The sequence below is a fragment of the Orbicella faveolata genome, unplaced genomic scaffold (genome assembly GCF_042242905.1).
Source record: "Orbicella faveolata isolate gen_17 unplaced genomic scaffold, um_ofav_v1 contig_48, whole genome shotgun sequence".
NCBI lineage: Eukaryota > Metazoa > Cnidaria > Anthozoa > Scleractinia > Merulinidae > Orbicella > Orbicella faveolata.
In genome coordinates, this window is record NW_028301578.1 from 14,881,571 (window position 1) to 14,902,274 (window position 20,704).

At 41.5% G+C, this 20,704-nt stretch overlaps 2 protein-coding genes across 2 annotated transcripts in view; both read left to right on the top strand.

Annotated features, from left to right (window-relative positions):
- LOC149096667 (uncharacterized) overlaps nucleotides 1-20,704 on the top strand; it is a 71,108-nt gene that overhangs the window by 6,289 nt on the left and 44,115 nt on the right. The window lies entirely within an intron of this gene.
- The window catches only part of LOC110044849 (uncharacterized), a 54,915-nt gene continuing 39,620 nt past the window's right edge, over nucleotides 5,410-20,704 (top strand). Inside the window, exons 1-10 of the mRNA XM_089281182.1 lie at nucleotides 5,410-5,879; nucleotides 6,534-6,687; nucleotides 7,119-7,594; nucleotides 11,015-11,264; nucleotides 11,741-14,512; nucleotides 14,923-17,604; nucleotides 17,845-17,994; nucleotides 18,388-18,555; nucleotides 19,177-19,383; nucleotides 19,838-20,665. Coding sequence (XP_089137308.1) covers nucleotides 5,418-5,879; nucleotides 6,534-6,687; nucleotides 7,119-7,594; nucleotides 11,015-11,264; nucleotides 11,741-14,512; nucleotides 14,923-17,604; nucleotides 17,845-17,994; nucleotides 18,388-18,555; nucleotides 19,177-19,383; nucleotides 19,838-20,665 — 8,149 coding nt within the window. The 5' untranslated portion in view covers nucleotides 5,410-5,417. The remainder of the gene's footprint in view (nucleotides 5,880-6,533; nucleotides 6,688-7,118; nucleotides 7,595-11,014; nucleotides 11,265-11,740; nucleotides 14,513-14,922; nucleotides 17,605-17,844; nucleotides 17,995-18,387; nucleotides 18,556-19,176; nucleotides 19,384-19,837; nucleotides 20,666-20,704) is intronic.

A 20,704-nucleotide genomic window follows, 5' to 3' on the forward strand; every position in this document is an offset into this window, starting at 1 on the left:
ACTTCTTCCGCTGGCTTTGAACGCCGTGACTGCTTTTTCAATTCAGTAGCGGAAAGACGAAAGGAAACCTCTTGGAATAAGGTAACACGTTTTCTTCCCTGAATCGCTCTCGGCTAGTTACACTCGCCTTTCTTGCCCTATAAGACTATAACCTAATCGGAAGCTTGTTCACAGGCTACGTTCGGATCCACGACCATTGTCGAGGTTAGGGTTTCAACTGACGCGTAACATGATCGCGGGTAGACAGTTTGATCACGATCAGTGACTAGAGGTGGTGACTGGTAAATGCGAGACTTTGCGAGACGGCGAGACAAGCGTTTTTCTCTGCGAGGTCGAGACATTTTGACTTATTAGATTCGGCGAGACCGGGACTCCAAAGCGTAGGAATGGAATCGGGACTTTGAGACCCTTAGCCGCCTTGCGAAAAATCGAGATTCCGAGACAGCTGATCGTATAAAAATCGAGACTGCGAGACGCACATAACCGCTAAAAAAACGAGACTGCGAGACCCGTGAAATTCGATGAAAATTTTGCGAGACCCAGAGATTTCGCCACCCCTGTGATCATTCCAATTAGCTCCAACATATGGATTGGCACTGCAATTGTACTGTGAATTTAGCTAGGAATACGGTCAAATAGGACTCCGCTCTTCCCTGTGCAGCTGCAATAAACATGTCAATATCGATTTCGATCAATAGTACATCGGAAAACTTCTTAGAAACCAAAGCATCACAAAAATATCGCCATTCTATGACCTAAGGTCAACTGGAAACAATTGCTTATAGCACGTTTCAGTTCAATTTAGCGACAGTCTGGTTGGCGTTAATGATACAGGATTATGGAGGGACGTTCTTTGTAGAGGTTGTGTTGTGTTGTCGCTGAGTATTCTGGACTTGGGATTTGCCTCTCTTAATTGAAATTGTTCATTTGAGTACGTTTTTAACATAACGTATGATCGTAACCCAACACCCACTGTGTGAGAGACCTTGTGAGACCTGGTTGTTCACCAGGATTTTAACAAAAACTCTACCATGGAAGGCTCAATCCACCAGGGTTATTCAGTTGTTCACCAAGACATTACCAGGGAGCCCAACGATTTATATAATGTAATCATATATGCACACACTTGCAAGACTGTGGCACCCGGTATTTGACTTACTATGTATGATAGCTACTTTGCTTAAAACGTGTTGTGTTTTAAAAAGGTTGAAAGCAAGCCAACGGAGGCCACTTAACTGAAGCGTTTACATGTGAGTTGTTTATCACCAGGCAAAGCCATTTAAGAACAAATGTCCACAAAAATCGAACAAAATCAATTTTTTTCGTCAAGGCTAGAAAACTCAACTTTGTTCGTCTTTTGCATATAGGTAACCCCCAGCAAAAATGGAAATAGACTGTGCGTTTTTTCGTTGAAATAGTTTTGTCTTTCCGAGAAAAACGACACTTTCGATTTAACCTTCAGACTCAAATAAACGAGTTTCAACTGGGCTGAAAATCGACCTTTTTTTATTTAACTCGCATTTCACAACAAGTGGGCACAGAAAAGTTTTGAAACAAGCAGCTTATTGCAGAATTCATCTTTATCCAAGAAAACAACATATTTGGTCGTAAACAAAACAAGAGTGTTCTCACCGCTGAGTTAAGTAGGTCGGTGAAAAGAAAGGTCATTTTGTGTTAAAATCACGTAACATAAATTTGTATGCAACTGCTTAGGGACTACGGTATACAGAAAACACTCAAGAAAAACATAAACAGCATAAAATGTCAACAAACCTCTATTTTACAGCGGCCAGTCACCCTGAAAAAGAAAAAAAATTACCGTGTTAACATGTTAGGGAAAACGAACGTGTAAACCATTAGATAGTACAGTAATTGTTTAGTAGTTCAGTAGCGTACAAATTGCCATACAGAAAAGAAAGGTCACAGCAGTGGCATTCAAGACAAAGAAAACGCATAAACAGTCAATTACATGCTGGAATTTCCTGTGCATTCCCGTGAGGGAAACTGAGGTCTACGAAACCTGTTTCCCATCATCGACTGTAGTTAATTTGGGGGAGGCTGTTAGGGCGATCGAGAGTGGATTGGATGAGAAAGGACCGCAAGTAGCACCGTGTTCGCGAGAAAACGTGGATGCATGATTTGGGATCGTGGGGTTTATCGCTAGAGTAGCCAATTGGCCATCCAAATTCGAAGAAGCCTCAGAGACAAGCATCTGGATATGTTGCAAGGCGGCCTCGCCACGCTGTCATGTCGAGTCGCGAACCGGTCGCTGGGAGGCGTAGCGAAAGCATTGTGACCTAAAGTTGTCTGTAGCCGGGCGTGGAGACAAATAAGACGCTAAGTAAGAGAATTTATAAAGGAAACCGTGCATGGCGTAGGGAAGGGGAAGGCGAGGAAAAGACATCAGATGCGAGTGGGTGAGCTGGGCGCTCAGAGGGATGGCTTGTAGTACCAGAGATTTAATTTCGAGCTGACTCGAGAAGCTTGATTGGTACGGCTAGGAGAAGCAGGGAACGTCCGTTTCCGACAACAGAGACACTGATGATGCTTGTCCTTACATGTGTGATTCGGGGCACACTTTAGAGAAGCAGTCGTAATACTAACTGATATGAATCACAAATTTGATGGTGTGGTATGGTACTTTATAATTGCCACGTAGTTGGTGCCGGGGTGAATTGGAAGCAGATTTGAAAACCTTGTGGCGAGCTTTGATGAAAAGGCAAGAAGAAAGGAGAAATGGCTGCTTCAAAGGGCTGGAAGCCGTCTCCTCAATTGACTAATCCCATCTCGATAGACCGCATTACTCTGCTATGGTAGGACTTAACTGCCGACAGGAGCCATAATCGGGGACGGAGACCGTGAGCGCGCGCCATTTCTAGTATTGGGGTTGTCCCCATGATATGGGACAATAATTCTATTTTTAGAACAAATTGCGCCATCACCTGCGGCACACGCGCGTACATGCTGCGAGGATTTTTGCGGATGTCGCGCGGGGGAAATGGCGTCCGAAATTCCCGAAATTTTTCATGTTTTTGGCCCACAACTCAACGCGTTTACGTCTGTTGGAATTTTGCTTAAGTATTTTCGTCGTAAGCTGCTCCAGTTTGAGTGAAGTAAGACAGTGTCGAATTTAGGTATGTTCCGCTGTAAACTTATATAGATCGCTGACCAAATTGTGTTCCGACGGATGTTTCTTTTACATGAGCTGTACATTACTCCACTTTAAATTTCACATATGTTGAAGATTAACAGCTTTTCCATTACACAGCAAAAAACTAGCTGGATATATTTAGATATAGCAGAGCTTCAGGACTTCACAGTTTCCTAGCTCCTCTTGCCACACGCTTGCAAGGAATTTGTCAGTCTATCGCGACCGAAAAGTAAAACAAAATAATTGCTAGTTTGAGTTTCGCTTGAATTGTAAGCAGCGCTTGATGTTTCATCAAGGCTTAATAACTTTACGTCCGTAGATACTGCTCAGTTTTATTCGTGTAAAAATCCAGTAAATTCTCTGTTTTCGATGAATGAGAGCGTCCGCCGATGCGTGTTTTGTGCAGCCAGTAAACATGACAAATTGCACCGAAGTTCCATCGCACTTTCGTGTGAGAGCGTTCATCGAACTCAAACAATAGCTCTATAGTTTTTAAATGTGTTTAACATTGATAAATGTTTGAGAACATATTAAGCTTAGCTGAAAATATGTGAATAAGGCAGAAATAATCACCAAAGTTACGATGACGCTTTCTTTAATCAACTTGGAATAATGATTTCGATTTTGTTGATCGAGTTATCAAAACTCCTTGTCTATTTTCATTTTTGCAGTGTAAAACTTCACTATGCTTATGTTGAAGAAACACACATGATGTTAGTAGCCTTTTTTGCGTTCGTGAAATTTGTTGCAGCATCTCAGCACAAAAGATAACGAAAGAAATCTTTGTCAAGATTTGTTGACAATTGAAAACACCGACTCGGACTTGAAAGTGCACGAGCTGCACTATGCAAATGAGCTAATTGTACGCGTCAGGCTTTCCTTTCACTGAACTTTTGCAAACTCACCAAACAAGCAGAAACAATAAGAAACCATCAAAACAGGTTTAGGTTATGGTTAACCATTGTCTGAGAAACTCACAAATTAACTCGATACCAGAGTAGAGAGTTTTCTTGCTATATCCTTAAGTCAGAACAAACGCAAAAACATACGCGTAAGCTTACAACTAGCGTGAGCAGATCTTATTATTCATTTCCAGCGCGAGATTAAAGTCTTGTTTTCTACCCTGAAAAACCCACCTTTTCCGTTAGTTCAGAGCATAAAACTACATATAAGTGCCTTGGTTCGTATTCCCTGCCTTATTCCCTGCCATCGCTATGAAAAATACGCAAGAGAATCTCTCAACTCTCACCATTTGATCACGCAACGTGACAACATCCACGCGAGAGCCCCGGACATGTGCGTGGATCCGCGCGGATATGTGACGTCAGGATGGCGCAATTTGTTCTAAAAATAGAAAAATTGTCCCATATCATAGGTGCGCGCGGATCCCAAGACTTACGGTCTCCATCCCCTATTATGGCTCCTGCTGCCGACTATTAATAGGTCGACGCGACGGTCATGAGCTCATGAAAATGGTTGATATAAAAATCTCGAGGTGGGTTATCCGCGAATTGCTTAATTATGACGAGGTAGCCCGCGGAATATTCGGTGTGAGAAAGATCACCGTTAAGCTTAGACTCACCTGGCACATAGATGGGTGGCCATTTCTGCGGATTCACGATCGTCTGGGGTTTATTCGTGTCACTGAGTCATTTGCTGTTTGAGAACTCTTTAAAATTCTTGTTTCAGAACTGTGCCAACTGCACTCGCAACTCCAATTTGTGAATTTACGTGCAGTCATGGTTGTATGCCGTGAGCTGTTGACGTATGATTTCGTGTGGTGTGCTAGGCGCGTTCCGGCGTGCGCTTGATCAACTTTAGTTAGCAACCCAAAGGAAAGCTCAGGCAAAGATGCCGATGTAGAATCCGAAGGCCTAGTTTTTCAAATGGCTCCTTGAGTCGACGCTGTCTTATCTTTCCGAGTTTTTTCTTTGCTTTTGGTATCGGAGGGTGGTAATGTGTTGAAAGTTAGCGAGTGTAGGTGGAAAAAAATCTCAGTCGCAATCCGAACTCAAATAACGAAAACTGCTGCGAGTGACTCTAAAATTTAGCAGGAGCCAGGGAAGTCCCAGGGAGGTCACCCAGGGAGGGAAAGATAGCCCACCAGGTCGGGTTTCACGAGGTCTGTTATAGAGGGCTTCGTTACCAGCTATCTGAGATTAGATAACATTAAGATAGATCTAGGCTGAAATGCTTCGCAGTCATTAATGATCGTCATTACTACACCTTATTTTCTTTTTCAGTGTCCACAGCTTATACCTCAAAGATGATAAATTATTCACCAGTGATACATATAATCATTTATCTTCTGCTCTTGGTAATCGTCACACTGCAACGCGTCGAGAATGCAAGTATTGGAGGAGATATCACTGTCGATACCACTCTAACACTAAATGGGTCAGCTTATGTTGTATCTAAAGACCTTGTTGTAGCTGAGAACGCCACTTTAACTATAGAACCAGGAGTCCAATTGCTCTTTAAAGCTGGAGTTGCTTTACAAGTGAAAGGCTCTTTGCAAGCAAAAGGAAACTCGAATGGCAGAATCGCTTTCAGCAAAATACCAACAAACAGCTCAGAAAATGTGGACGATTTGAACGTTACGGCGCCTTATAATAATGGAAGTCGCCTTGTTGGCGGGAAAAATTATCGAGTTGGTCGCCTCGAGATATTTCTAAGAGGACAATGGGGGACTGTGTGTGATGACTCGTTTGATATCAACGATGCTCGGGTAAGTTGAATGTGTGATTCGTATCTAATTTCTCCTGACAATATCGATACAATGGCAAGCATGTAGGTTAGGAGAAAAGATAATTGAACAGTGATTGGCATCTTACATTGAAGCACACGAAAAAAACTAAACTTAGCACTCATGACATAACAAAGACGTACACGGAAATTAAGTTCAGTTATAGATACTGAGTCAAATTCTCCTTAGTACCTCTGCATAAATGCAGAGACAAGTAAGGAGAATACCCATGTTGATAACAAAGTTTACAGGAACAGTTTTTAGACTTGTATGGGAATGAGCGCGAAAAGGATAGATTGAAATGTAAAGGGTCCTGAAATAAATTAAGTTTGTTAGTTGCATTGTGCAACATAATAAGACAACTATGTTATACCGAAGGGAAACTGCCTTGTTTTATAATCCATTTCGCCTACTATAACAAGAGCATAACAGCAACTAGAGTTTATTCCATAGCAGCAGTTCATTGACCGCATGTCGTAAACGGGGAAGAGGCAAGGGTGAGAACTGGGAGGGTGGGGGTAGGAGGCGAGATCATACTCCATCTTGTTGAATGGAATCTTGAATAGCACTGGCCGGGTGAGCTTATGAGTTGACTGATATGACGTTTTATGTTCATTTTGTGTTTGATGATTACAGGTTGCTTGCAGACAGCTGGGTTTCTTGGGAGCCAAAAGGTTCTACAGACACGGCAGGGGAACGGGGCCCACTTGGTTGGACGATGTGAACTGCATGGGGACTGAGGAGAGTTTGCTGGAGTGCAAATATCCTGGAATCGGAGTTGAAAATTGTGGTAAGTCAAACAGGAAAAGAGGGCGACTAGCAGTAGATTAACGCCGCAGCATTAATATAATGCGCGCCGTCAAGAGAAGATGATCTAAAGTTAATCAACTGAACGACGCCTTTGATCAGAGAACAAATACGATCAGAATACGTCGAGACGTATAAAGAGATTTTGCTTAGTGAAGAGAACCCAAGAAAATCAGATTCCGTCACCTTTAAGGGAGTAACATTTATCAAGCTTAAGCGTAACGATAGCCATGACATCTTAAGTAATAACGTCATGAAGTAACTTGTCTTTTGTCGTTGACGCATTCCACGTAACCAACAGTTGATGTATTTTTAAATTCTTTCTACCCGCTTGATTAGCAGGATGTAGATAGTGCGAGGTTAAATTCCATGACCATTTGGTGAGATAATAGAGGGTTCTGTCCTACTGTTTAGGTCATTTTGAGGATGTTGGAGTAGAATGCCACAGCTTAGCAAAGTTACTGTCGAGCAAAGTTTACTGGAAGGGAATCGATTTTTCCAGCACACAAAAGACTTCATCTCTTCAATATGTGGACATGTCCCTGGGCTATGAAGCCATCATAGGCGGCGAATACCTCCCAGACCTTGAACATGTGACAATAAAAGGTTCTCTACATAGTGTGAGGTCTGACAATCTCAGTTCTCCACTGACCATTAACGACACCAGCATCAAAGACAACCAATTTGCAGGAATCCGGATTAAAGGCAGATCAAAGGCAGTAACGATTCAGAACACAGCAGTGTGGAACACAACAAATGGAGACGGGCTGTCCTATAGCCAGATAGTTCCTGATCCAGTGGATTTTTGTTCTGTGGATGTGAATGCTATCACATTTCCAATCAATTTGCAGGCTTTGGGTAAAGCAAGAACGAATGTTGAATGCACCAAGGTAACACGCCCATTGTTGTGTTTATACGAAACAAAGGAGACTAGACAAAACTCCTTCTCCCTCTAAATGATGCCTGCGTATGAATCGTGAATCGCAAACTGTTGCATAGCCAAAGAGGCACAGTGTTGCGGCGTGCTTGTAGATCTATAAACTTGTTCAACATGCCAGTTCCAAGCCGATGACGTATATATTTTCAAACAGTTTGTTACATTTGCAATTTAGCAAACGTCGTGTAGGCTCTCTTTGGTTCGTTAAACAGCCGCGCAACGGATGGTAAATTTTGAAAAAAACGGCCTCAATTTTGTCAACTTTCCCTTGTCTCCGGCAATCCTACATAGGGATTTTGTTTATCACTTCCATGTTTTCTACGTCAGGCATTCTATCTTTAATCTTTAATCTTTAATCTTTAATCATTATTTAAACACAGTAAAAACATCAGGTAGAAAAAATTAAACAATAATGACTAAAAATCCAAATCCTAACATTGTATTAACTTACATTAATATGTCGCTGAAGAAAAATCCTGGTTTCCATGAATGCCGTGTTTAAAAATTATGGTAGAGAAGGCGTTTAAATTTGTTTAATGAACCAGACTCTCTAATGTTACAGGGTAAGCTGTTGCAAAGGGTTGCGCTGCTGTAACTAAAACTATTTTTCATGTAGTTAGTTCTTGGAAAGGGGACAACAAGTTTGTTTACCGAGTTCCTCAGAGAATAGCTTGATTCAATTCGCTTTATAAATTTAGACGTGCGATATTCCGGCACAAGACCGTTTAAAGACTTGAAGACCATTAAGGCGTTCTGAATTTAACGTTGAGATTTCAAGTCTTTCCAGCTGAGTTTGTGAAATAAGGAATCGACATCCACGTCATAGTTTGATGAAGTTATAACACGAGCAGCACGGTTCTGTAGTTTTTGTAGCTTTTTAGATAATGTTTTGCCACAATTACCCCAGATAAGGCTGCAGTAATCAAAGTGAGGTTGAACTAGTGAGTTGTAAATATTGAGTAGGGTCGATTGAGGCACAAATGGCTTAACTCGCTTTATGGCTCCAACAGCGGAAGAGATCTTTTTACACAGTTTATTAATGTGGGAATGCCACGTTAAATTTTCATCGATATGTATTCCAAGGGATTTCACAGAAAAAACTTGTTCAATCGGAACATTATCAATGGAAAGTTCGAGTGTATCAGATAGAGTACTTAATCTTTGCCTAGAGCCGATCAGCATAAATTCAGTTTTTGTAGCGTTCAAGGTAAGTTTGTTAGACACTAGCCATTTGCTTAGCTTTTCAAGGTCGTGAGATAGATTAGACTGGATCAAATGTAAGTCAGAACCAGCATAAGTAATGTGGGTGTCATCAGAATACATTCTAGGTACGCTGAACGATAAACAGTTAGGCAAATCGTTAATATAAATTAGAAATAAAAGAGGATCAAGGATCGTTCCCTGTGGCACACCACTTTTAAGAGGGGTGAAGTCAGAGAGATAACCGTTAACTGAGCACCGTTGTGTGCGATTCGTCAAACACGATTTGAACCAATCAAGAGTTTTCCCTTGAATGCCATACCGATTCATTTTAGTAAGTAATATCTCATGATCAACAGTGTCGAATACCTTTTTTAAGTCGAGGAACACTACACCATCGACGTAGCCACGATCGATATTAAACGCCCAGCTGTCAGGGGCTTCAAGAAGAGCAGTAACAGTTGAGTGTAAAGACCTGAAACCAGATTGTTGTTTAGAGATGATTTCTTCACTATTTAAGAAGTTGTATAACTCATCGTACACAATCCTCTCGAACACTTTGGCGACAACGGAAATCACTGATAGGTAGGTAGTTGTTTAGATCAATGACTCGCCCTGTTTAAACAACGGAGTCACTCTGGCACATTTCCAGTCGTCAGGAAATATGCCAGACGTCAGGGATTTATCAAACAGATCGCATAACGGGCCTGAGATAATGTCAGTACACGCACGAATCAACCTAGTCAAGATATTATCTAGCCCTGTAGTTTTAGGTTTTGCCAATTTATTTAGATGAGTAAAGACAACACTGGTAGTTACTGTAGTTGGACGAAAACAGAATTTGTTGTAGTTTTCAGGAACAGAGTTAAATTAAACCGACTCCTCGTCCAAAGTTAAAGGTATTTCACGGGCTAGTCTGGGCCCAATAGTTGAAAAATGTTCGTTAAAGGCGTTGGAAATCTTGTTAGAGTCACAGATAGAGATGTCATTTACTTTCACTTCCTTTACTATCTGGTTGTTCTGACGACGAGACATGAGGTTATTTATAGTTCTCCAAGTCCTTCGAGCATTCCCCTCAGATTGAATAAAGCTATTGTGATAATAGGATGCCTTAGTGGTTTTCACTTCATTGTTGATTCGATTTCGGAGCTTTCTGTAATTGGCCCAGTCTTGAGGATTCTTTGTTCTTACCGCTTTCCTTTTAGCAGCATCGCGACAACGCATACCCTTCTTCAAGGCTGAATTAATCCAGGGTGTTTTGTTCAATTTAGTACGTCTAGTTCGAAGAGGAGCATGTGAGTTAACAATGCGCAAAAAGTTTGTTTTCTAGTTTGACCATACCAAATTTGGATCTTCTGATTCATCGAACGACCAGTTTTGCTGGGGAATTTCATTTCGAAAATTTTCACGATCAAAATTTCGAAAAAATCTGTAAGAGATGGCAGAGTGTCCCTTAGACGGTAAATCAGAAGATAGTTTCCGATAAATATAGACGAGGCTATGATCGCTTATGGCCATATGGGACACTCCAGAACAGCCTACCCTGTCTGTATAATTTGTATAGATCAGGTCAATTAATGTAAATGAGGATTCTGTAACACGTGTTGGTTCATTAATTAGTTGTTTGAGCCCATATAAATCCGAAATCTCAAGTAAACGAAGAGTGTTTGCATCAGGTGTAGGAGAGGCCAAATTACAGTTTAAGTCACCAAACAAATAGTACGCGAGGTCGAGAGAATCTAAGTTACCTATAAATGAATCACAACTCGAAAATAGATCGGTTGGAGAACAGGGAGGTCTGTACCACTTCGTTACAAGAAAAGGCTTAGAGTTCGGTTTACGAATTTCTATAGTTAAATTTTCAAGATTAATTACGATTAGATGGGAGCGCACTGTGAAAGAATTAGGAGACTTTATTTAAAAACCTACCCCTCCACCATGTCTATTTCTATCACGACGGATAAATTCGTAGCCTGGTATATGGAGTTCGAAACTTTTTATGGATTCGTCAAGTTTGGTTTCATTAATTGCCAGAATATCAAATGAAAACTGAGCAAGAAGAACTTTAAGTTCGTCAACATGTTTGACGAACGATTTAAGTTCATTAGATTTCAATAAAATCTTAAGTAATACTCGGAGGAGGTTAATCTCAATTTTCACCTTCTTTCCACAGGTCATTAAAACTCGGCCAGGACGACATTTGGCCGTACATTATCAATCCATGACTGGCGAAAAATTTGAGTTCCATGTTCACGACGGGAACACGATAAATGCAACCCAACTCACGTTCGTGAACCAATGGACAGGTGTCAATCAGGCTCTCACGCCATCCTTAAGCTCTGGTCACGAACTGTTCATGAAATTTCGATTCAGCGCGGGCAGCAATGATGCAAGACTGAAATTTCTAATCACAGATGATCAAGGTAAAAATTTTTCTCACTCGTAGAACATGAAGAACACCTTAAATCTGAAAGTCGAGTGACACCAAATAAATTAGTCGAATTTCATCATCTGCCCCGTTGTACATTTTAAAAAGCCTCATTCTTTTCTGTCCGTTCTGCGTAATTAAAAAAAACCGCTTCTCAGTACAGGCTATTAACCTGATAAAAAGCAAGAAGGTTTGTACAAAAGCAAACAAAGTCGACACGATTTTAAACACTCGAGCAGCCTTATCTGATGTTCATTTTGACCATTTTTTACGCGTTTGACAGGCATACGATGAGTTCATTGCAATTTTCCCATCATCTCGGCTTTTTAGACTGTACACACGATCTAAAAAGGGCACTGTATTTCTCATGCCCACGAGCCCTGCCCCGTCTCCTTCCGCACAAAAAGAAAACCCACACACCCACACCAAGGTTAAGAAGTTAAGTCACATCACGGCTATTTCTCATTTTAGATGTTTCCTCTATCGTGATATCCAACAGCACGTTTAATGAAAATCATGGGAGAGGCATATCCTTAAAAGACTTTACAGGAAAGCTGACGATTTCCTCAACTGAGGTCTTTCGGAATAAAGGAGAAGGCATGACTGTTCAACATATTTCTGGAGCAATAGCAGCTACTAGTGTTCACTTTATTAACAATAGCGGCAACGGTCTCGCGATCCTTGATAGCAGTTTCATATCATGCAGTATTCACGAACTGTCTACCAAAGGAAATGTACGTAATGGAGTGTATTTTCAGCGTGTTACATTTAGAAGTAACGTTTCGGACTCTGTATTCGATAGTAACGCACTCCAAGGATTTGCGATTACTAATGGAGCCGGTGAAATTCACTTCCGAAATATCAGTGCAGTTTTGAACACGTACAGCGGGGTTCGAATTTACGATGGCAAAGTATCGTCTTACTTCAGATCTTCAAATTTGTCCAACAACAGAGAAGACGGTTGCTGCATATCAAACCAAGTTGGATCTCATCAGTTCTTTAACTGCACGGCAAATTCAAATCTGAGGCACGGACTCAGCTTATTTGACGTGAGAACTACCAATCGGTTTTTTCCACCAAGGCATCAGTTTACGCATTTTAGTTTGGAAGAGAGCACAGTAACTGACAATAGTCAATATGGAGTCAAGCTAGGCCCGGAGTGTCAGTATTGGAGTGATTCAGTTGTCAACGTTACTATGGTAATCAGCAAGAATCAGATTGCACGCAACAACAAGGCAGGCATCTTCTTGTCCCCAGACTCCTGCTGGTGGAGCTCTTCCTCGTTGAGACCGAGAAGACTGGAAACTATCGTTACTAACAACTATTTTGAACAGAACAAAGGGAATGCATTTTACGTTTACTGTACTGGTTTCCTTGGCTTGGATGCTGTTATCGAGTCAAACACCTTCATGAACAACACGGAAAAAGTACTGACTTTGTTGGACAACAACAACTGTGGCGCAAACTACAAAAGTAACCTTGTTAACGTGAAAATAGATAAAAACATCTTTATGAAGAATCGCGCTGAGAACGTTTTATATATCGACTACAGCTCGTTTCCCGAAACGCGTCATGCCATTGTGAGAAACAATACTTTTGAAGACAACGAGGTCGCCCCAAAAGACCTTTTTCCAACATTTTTTCGAAGGTCTACAACTCAGGCAGTTATTGTTCTTAAAGAAGGTACTTTCAATTTGCGCGAAAACATCTTAGAAAATGCGGGCTTTGCTTTCCAGCTCTCTACTCTGCGTCATGCTTACCGACGAGTTATTGACGCTAAATTCAACTGGTGGGGAACGGTAGAGGAGTGTGAAATCGTGGACAGAATCTTTGATTTCCAACATAGGGTACAACTGTCTACAGTGGATTTCTTCCCTTACCTTCTATCTTCGAAAAAGACAAGAGCCATTAATTCAGGCATAGAAAGACCATCCTGCTTTCTCAAAGGTGCAAGGATTGGTGGAATTCTAGATAGACCACTGGCCTTATCAAGCGCTGTCTCATCTTACGAAGTACGGGATGACATCATCATCCTTACTAATGGATCGCTGTCCATTCCAAAAAATGTGACGCTACAGTTTCCTTCCAGGTCAGCAATAGTTGTACATGGGAGGCTTCTTGCCGATGGAACAGAAAACGAAAAAGTGAGATTTATCAAGAAACTTCACCAAGGAAGATTTCGTTTGGGTGGGGGGCCTGGACCGTGGGAGGGTAGAGTGGAATTTTTGGTCAATGATACCTGGTGGCCGATGTGTTTGCCATACTGGACACCGTTCATCAATGAAGGAAAAATCATTTGCCAACAGCTCGATCTCTACTATTATAGCTATGGATTATATTCCCCTCCTGCGCAAGGACCTGGCTTTGTCCACAATGTTCGTTGTGACACAAACGTCGATGAGGATATAATGAACTGCAGTGCAAATACCTGGAGTTATGGTCCAAAGTGTTCGGGATACACGGCATACGTCTACTGCCAGCATTATAACTGGGCGGGACTTCATCTGGCGATGACAAACCATAAAAGTTCATTGGAACACCTGGAAATCCACGATGCTGGCTACGCCTATCGCAGTGATATCCAGATTCCTGGTGCAGCTCTCAAAGTCGATCTGTTTCACCACAATATAAGAAATATTTTCATAAACAATTCAGTGGGTATTGGCATGCAAGTGGTATATCAAAGCGTGTTCCACAACCAGTCGTTGATGCCGCATTCTGCTGTATCAAACACTAAATCTCACGGTGTCCTGTCACGGTCTCCTTCGCTTGCACTTACGGACGTAAACTTGACGAGAAACGACGTCAATGGTTTCATTTATGAAAGTACCTGGGATGAAATAAACACGTTCACTGCTGAAATGGCCAGCCTTGATGTGTACAAGACTTTCCACGTTTGCTCAGGGAACAAAACGTTTCTGGCTGGAGACAAAGTATTCCATTTCACCTTGGAGAAATTGGAATATAGCTCGGAACTGAGGTGTCAGCACCTCATGGAAACAGAGCCAGGTTATAAACTCGTTATTCAGGATCTATATTACTTATTTCCGTACAGCTACAGCGGCCATTTCGCGCATGTGTATGACGGTGCAAATACATCAGTTGGTTCACCATGGAAGATGGAATCTTTACAATGGAAGGATCGTCCTACCTTCAACTCGACCAAATCATCAATCGTGTTTGATCTCTACAAGCGCAACAGCAGAAATCTTGCCATCAACTTTTTGGTATATACAGTGAGAGGTTAGTAATAATTCGTTGATTTCTTGAATTTTGTTTAACTGTCACCACATGTTAATGCAATTATTAATCTTGAGCTGTGTCTCAAAACAGTAGTTGGCACCTTCTTGCCTGAATTCCCCCAATCATCCCACATAAATGTATTTCTGTATCTGGGGTCAACGTCTGCCCCGTGGCCGCCCTTACCAGGTTTTTGTTTTCTTTTTCATGCCGAGGCAAGTTATAGGAACGCTTCTTAAAGTCGCTACGTTCTCAAATTAATATTTTCCTACATTTTGCCAGACGAACAGGACAATGCTTTAAAATGAAAGGCAATCTTGGCGTACTTATATAAACGATTGGAAAAGTTAAGGTAACGTACTCAAGTCCTTACTGATGTACTAAGGATTTATTTCCATTGTTCTTTCCTATAGAGAATGAGCAACTTAATTACCTCGGTGGAGAAATCAGCATATCTCGAACGAAGATTACCAACAGCCAAAAAGGAAGTATCCTGATTAGAGGAAACGAGTTGAAATCTCTCAGTATTACTGAGACGGACATTACCAACTCCAAGGAATTCGGGATCAAACTTATGCCGCGTGGCATCGAGGAAGTTAAATTTACCTCATTAACTCTTGAACAGAACAAGCAAGGAATTGTAGTAAATCCCATGTACTCAGGTTCGAAAGAATTTACGATTGAGAACTGTGCAATCAATGGATCACAGCGCCAGGGTATGTTCATCTACTCGGACACCAAGAGCACAATTCGCATTTTAAACTCAACTTTCACGAACGGTGAGGACCGGGGTCTCCATATCGAAGGGCATTATCGACAAATGCATTTGAGCTTGTTCGTCATTGGCAGTACATTCGCTTGGAACAAGAAGGGGGCTGTTAGCTGCAGCAACAATTATGGAATCGTACCTGTCACCATGCAGTTTGAGTTGAACAATTTCTTTCGCAACCAGGGACCCACTGTTGAAATCCTGTCTGGAACTGAAAGAGTAAGGTGGGTGTTCCTCAATAACACTTTCAGTGAAAACCGAGGCTTTTCTGTCATCACCATGGGAAGTTACTATTTCTATGGTTCGCAGTACAGACCAAACGTGATTGTCAGTGGCAATAGGTTCTTGACCAATCAGTGTCCAGATAAGGCAGTGATTGACATTCGCAGGGAAGCAAGTAGTTTTATTATAGAAAACAACGATTTCGAGTTCAATTCAGGGCGCTGTGTGCTTCTTGAAGGTACAGCTTCATATGTTCCTATTTCCATAGCAGATAACGTGTTTAACGAGAATGATTGCGGGGATAGGAGTGTGGTAGAAGCCCTGCGCTTGGACCAACAAGCTAAGTTTGCAAACAACACTTTCACCCAAAACAGGGCTAGTAGTGTTTTCCTGCTTCAAGTCGTACATAACCACCAACCAACTGCTCAGAAGGAAGAGTTGACCTTCAAAAACAACACTCTATCCGAAAACATTCCTCATAACTCAGCACAGTTGTCAGCTGCAGGGGATTCATGCGCTGTGATCATTTCCGGCATGTTGTATCACAAAGAAACAGAATTCCGCTTTAACAAATTTAATAACTCCAAATACCTGAGGGAGCTTTGTGTCTTGATTCCTGCCATTTCTCCGCGTGACATTGTGAGCGTGACACATAACTGGTGGGGAACTGCAGTCGGAAGTCAAGTGCGTGACAGGATAAGAGACTTTGATGACAATTACGATTTCGCTATCGCCGATGATTGGCCTTTCCTTCTAAGTAATGACGACCCAACTTCAACTGTGGTTGAACAGCACGATTTTAATCAGCATGGAAGCCTCCTTTCAGGAAGACTGTTCGAGTCCATAACACTGAAACGTTCTCAGAGCCCGTATAGCGTGGCATCAGATTTGACTGTTCTATTTAACGTCACACTAACCGTAGAGGCAGGTGTCACGGTTAAAGTAAGCCCTGGAATGAGCATACTTGTTGCTGGGGCGCTAAAAGCTCACGGAACACTTGAAATGCCAATTATCTTCACAGTAAACGGACCTGCAAACAGTAATAACGATTCACATTTACCTGTGAGACTTGCGGATGGAGAGTTTCCATGGGAGGGGAGGGCAGAAGTGCTTCACGAGGGCTCTTGGAAACCAGTGTCTCCTTCTGGCAGTACCCCTTTGAGGAACATCACAGAAGTTGCATGCAGACAGCTTGGATATGGTCCACCAAATGTTACCAAGGAGAACTCAGATGTCTTCAGACGAAATTTAAACGACACTTGGCTAATGGAATTACATTGCTATGGCAACGAGACATTTCTACACGAATGCCTCTATAAGCAGCGAGCGTTCAACTATAGCAGTGCCTTTGCGGTTGTGAAATGTCAAGGTGCACCCTGGGGAAATGTTCGTTTTATATCCCCCAGAGATGCGAACGGGTCCCATGCGCAGTCCATATTGGATCACGTGGAGTTTTCACACTGTGGTTATCGCCATGGAATGGCTGTCCCAGCAGTAGAAGCGGTAATCAATGTACCAAAATTGGAATCCGTCACGATTAGAAATTGTACATCCGGGGGCTTACGAATTCACTTACCAGGAACTGATGTACATCTAAATAACAGCAAGTTTGTTAACAGTGGAGAATCCGGAATAACCTTTTTACAAACACACCGCAACATTCTGGTGGAGAGTTCGGAATCATCAGGAAACCAAAGAGGTATTTCCTTTGAGGAAGCAAATGCAGAAAACATCCCTCGAGTCAATTATGGACGAGCATTTCTATGCCATGCGGAAAAGGTTGTCAATGTTATGAATCAAACACTTCTTTATTTCGACATCCCCAGGCTACAGAACACAATGGCGACGGAAAATTGCGAGAAAGTTTTAACCGTACCCAAGGGTCAAGGAATCAAGTTAACCCTGTTACACTTCAAGGGCTCTCAGAGGTTGATGGTCTATGATTCCACCCACACTGTCAATTTGATCGTGGACAGGTCAAACAATGACATAACAGCTCTTGATCATAAAGAGTTATTTATCCCACGGGATACAATTTTGTTGAAGTGGAATGGTGACGTGGACTCTAAAGTGGTTATTCAAGTGGAGGACATAAATATTAGCGGTGAGTACGTTTCTTTATGATTTTTCTCCATATGATATACATCAGTAAAACAATAACCAATTTTGATTTTGTTAGGAGTTTACGGAAACGGAACTAAAAACTGTTCTATATCGCTCGTTATTTTGTTGATAATACTTAAAGATTAAAACTTGCAAAGAAACGTCAGTTCATGATGATAAAATGTAACCTCATCTGAATTTAGGGCTTACACGCCCTAATCTTTATTTTGTTACCTCGCAGATGCTCCTTGTACCTTCGAGTTAGACTTTTGCGGTTGGCAAACGTTTGACAACATAACAATCAAAGGTCTCAACGTAACGAGAACATGGAGAATAGCTCGGCATATATGGTCAGATGCCGTAAATGACTATTCTTACTTTTCTCCGAACGGTACGTGTTTTTACCGTGTAAGAGGCAGCTAAATGTATGCGTTTTTACTCATTTATTCCAATTTGAAAACAAGACTCAAGTATTTAATTTGTTCAGTTTCCACTGACAGTAATGTGTTTCGGTAGTTGGTGGTTTTCCTTTTTCGTGGGGGAAGGGAGGAAGTGTAAATAATTATGGTTTTCAGTTGTGTTAACAGATCTATTTGCGTAGTACATGTAAAAATGGAAGACTACGGGAATTTCTCTATGTCTACACTATGCCAAATTGGTTATTATCACTATAAGGCTGTAATGTCATTCATGATAAGTTTTTTCCGTTTGTAGCTTCAATAACTTGTTCCACTGAGAAAGTGGTAAAAGTGGGCAATGTGCAAACATTTTTTTTTCTCCTCAGGAAAACGGCTTTTGATCGGCAATGACAACTCACTATATATATACACTGACGGGCGCGCAGCCATCATTAGCCCTCCAATAACAAAACTGTCCAAGTTATGCTCTGTTGTGTTCTTCTACCGAGTGGTAAGAAAAGGAAGAGCTGGTCTGTCACTCTACATACAAACAGGTAAGTCAAGTATGACTTGTTTTCTGTTCAGCCATTTAGTTTTGCACTGAAAGTCTTGAAAGTCTGTTTAACGTCCACAAGGTATTGAGGTAGCTGACTAGCTATAAATGGAAACATTTTAAACTGGATAAAGCAGAATTTAACCCTCTGCATAAGATAACGATGATTTCTGGTACAGCAGGGAAAGTCAAGGGTCGTGTTGACATCTATCTCCATAATTTATAACTTTTGTTATGTGATGATTTGTCCCTGAGCTCCGGCTGGAGCATCGGCTATTGACCATTTTCGTTCTTCATCGGCTTCTGCCTGGGGAAGCCTTCCTAGTGTGTTTCATGCGTGGCCCATCCACCTCATTTCAGACTGCAAACCCCTTCTCCAGGAACGACCCCCTCCCTCTTGCCCTGAGGGTTCAATCGCAGTGCCTGTCGGGTGATGTTGTTAGCTGGTTTCCTTAAGGTGTGACCTGTCAACCTCTAATCTTCAAAAACTGAGTCTCGATTGCTTCCTCGCCTGCTCTTACCCACAGCATCTCATTTGTTACCCTGTCTGTCCAACTGATTTTAAAATTTACCTAAGTCACTATTTTTTTATATATATGACTCATCATGTGTCATTCTACAGGAAAGTATCCCAACACTGAACAGAGGTTAATTTGGGAAGCAAAAACTATCGAGGTACCAAGTTGGAGGAAAGTGATTGTTGAACTTCCTAACGACGTCGATGAGTATAGATTGTTGTTTGAAGGCGAATACTACAATGCGACAAGCTATTATTCAAGAAACTTTGTGACTATTGACAATTTAGAACTGCGAAGCTGCTCTCATAAAGGTGAACTTCTTTAACTAATTTCTTATCATCTACAACACAAACTTACCGCACCCTTTTTGATCACGGTTATTTGTTACCCAAACCCTCCTCAGAACGGAAAGAATCAAACATATCCTCTAGATTGCTTGCACAGCGAGTCGATGTACGTAGATTTCCTCAAATGTAATGTACGTCCATCTAGTAGACAGTTATGTTCGATTGTCTCCTGTGTCCAGTTAAGTCAAATGCCGAAAGAGTCAAATTAAGGTTAAACAGCGTACCTTGTTCCAAGTCAACGCGATAGTCGTACTAAAATTTGAATTCATCATAGTTATAGCAGGGACTCAAGCTAGTTTCTTTCGTAACGATTTCTTTGCTGACTTTTTCTTTCTTCGTTTGCTTGTTAGTTGTTTCAAGGTTACAGTTTGTCCTTAAGAATAATTTCGTGTTTTGAGATCTAACCATTTTTCCGTAGAACACCGCATTTTCAACAGTGTACTCAGTAACAACAGCCATCAAGCAATAAGCTACATATCTGTGTCCGATGGAAGCGATAAGCGACCTCAACTCACCACAGAGCGTTGTAAAATCACTGATACAACTACATCTCCATTAAACGTGCATCAAAAGAGCACTATTTTCTTGGACATCCAAGACAATAAGTTTACACTTGCCAACAACTTCATCTCTGAAAACCGTTTGGGTGGAGTTCAAGCACAGTTGGGGCGAAGCGACGGAACAAGCTTACCAAGAAGCTTAATATATGGCAATACGTTAATCAATAATGCAAACGGTACAATACTCATAGCAGAAAGGAAAGAAGTGAAACCCAATACCAGCTTTGTTTACATTGTGGACAACCAGTTTGGAAGTAACCTGGGTCATGGTAGCACCATAACGCTTTCTGAAACACAGAGTGAAATCGTGAACAACTTTTTCTACAACAACTCAGGATTACACTCCATTGAGTACGACCTTTCCAATGTTTGGTCCAAAGAACAGAAGTGCGAGTTAAACACTTTTTATCTTAACAAAGGACTTGGCGGAAACCACGGTGCAACGATCCTGTCCAACGGACCAATGAAATACCACAGCAACAACTTGAAGAATCCGTCCAACCATTACGAGTTTAGTTCAACGACACAAGCGGTTACTGATCCGATTGATGCCGCACGAAACTGGTGGGGCGTTGGAATAGAGTCTTCGGTTGGTTCGCGAATATACGAGAAAGAGGATGACTACAGACTGGCCACTGTTGAGTACAAACCTTTCAAAAAGCTTCCACCGAGAAACGTCTTATCCAGTGAGTACAAAATGGAAAAGAAAATCTAAAAAAGTGACT